A 611-nucleotide genomic window follows, 5' to 3' on the forward strand; every position below is an offset into this window, starting at 1 on the left:
TTGGCGCTCTCGTCGACGATGCCTCCGCCGGACGTGTGCATGCGCGCGGCCATGGCATGGCCCGGCAGGGAACCGCCACTATCTGGCCACTGCCAGGGCGAGCGACAGGGGTTCAGGCATGGCGTGTGTATGCTGGCGTGGCAGGCGACGTGGCAGGCGCTGTGGCAGGCGGGCAGGCCGGGCACAGGCAGCGCCGTGGGGAAGTGGAACATGTGGCCGCTGACGTGCGGCGTGGCGAGCGCCTGCGGCTGCGGGGGGGCGCTGACGCTGAGCGAGGGCGGCGCGCCCCCCCCGGAGGGCCCCAGGCGCGTGCCGAGCGCGGCCGCCGACGGGACGGAGGCTCCCGACATCGCCGACGACGGGAACGTGGCCGACGGGACAGCGAGGTTGATGCCACAGCAGGAGTGAGCCGCCAGGACATGGTGGCAGTTGGGACAGGTCAGCATCGTGGCGGCACCTGCAAGGAGGGGGGGGGTTAGAGCACGCGCCAGAAGGGGGGGGGGGGCACAGAGGGGCGGGGTCAGTGGGAACAAAAGTCTGAAACGCTCAGAGCTACGTTCAAGCCTAAGAACTTTATTTGAAGAAACTGCTCTTTCAGTTTTTTATATCTC

At 68.2% G+C, this 611-nt stretch overlaps 1 protein-coding gene across 2 annotated transcripts in view; it reads right to left on the minus strand.

Annotated features, from left to right (window-relative positions):
• LOC119594730 overlaps positions 1-611 on the minus strand; it is a 72,817-nt gene that overhangs the window by 1,149 nt on the left and 71,057 nt on the right. For both annotated transcript variants that reach the window (XM_037943814.1, XM_037943815.1), the window contains exon 2: positions 1-457. This exon is cut by the window's left edge and continues 1,149 nt beyond it. In XM_037943814.1, coding sequence (XP_037799742.1) covers positions 1-446 — 446 coding nt within the window. In that variant the 5' untranslated portion in view covers positions 447-457. The remainder of the gene's footprint in view (positions 458-611) is intronic.

This window comes from Penaeus monodon, chromosome 34, assembly GCF_015228065.2.
Source record: "Penaeus monodon isolate SGIC_2016 chromosome 34, NSTDA_Pmon_1, whole genome shotgun sequence".
Classification (NCBI taxonomy): Eukaryota; Metazoa; Arthropoda; class Malacostraca; order Decapoda; family Penaeidae; genus Penaeus; species Penaeus monodon.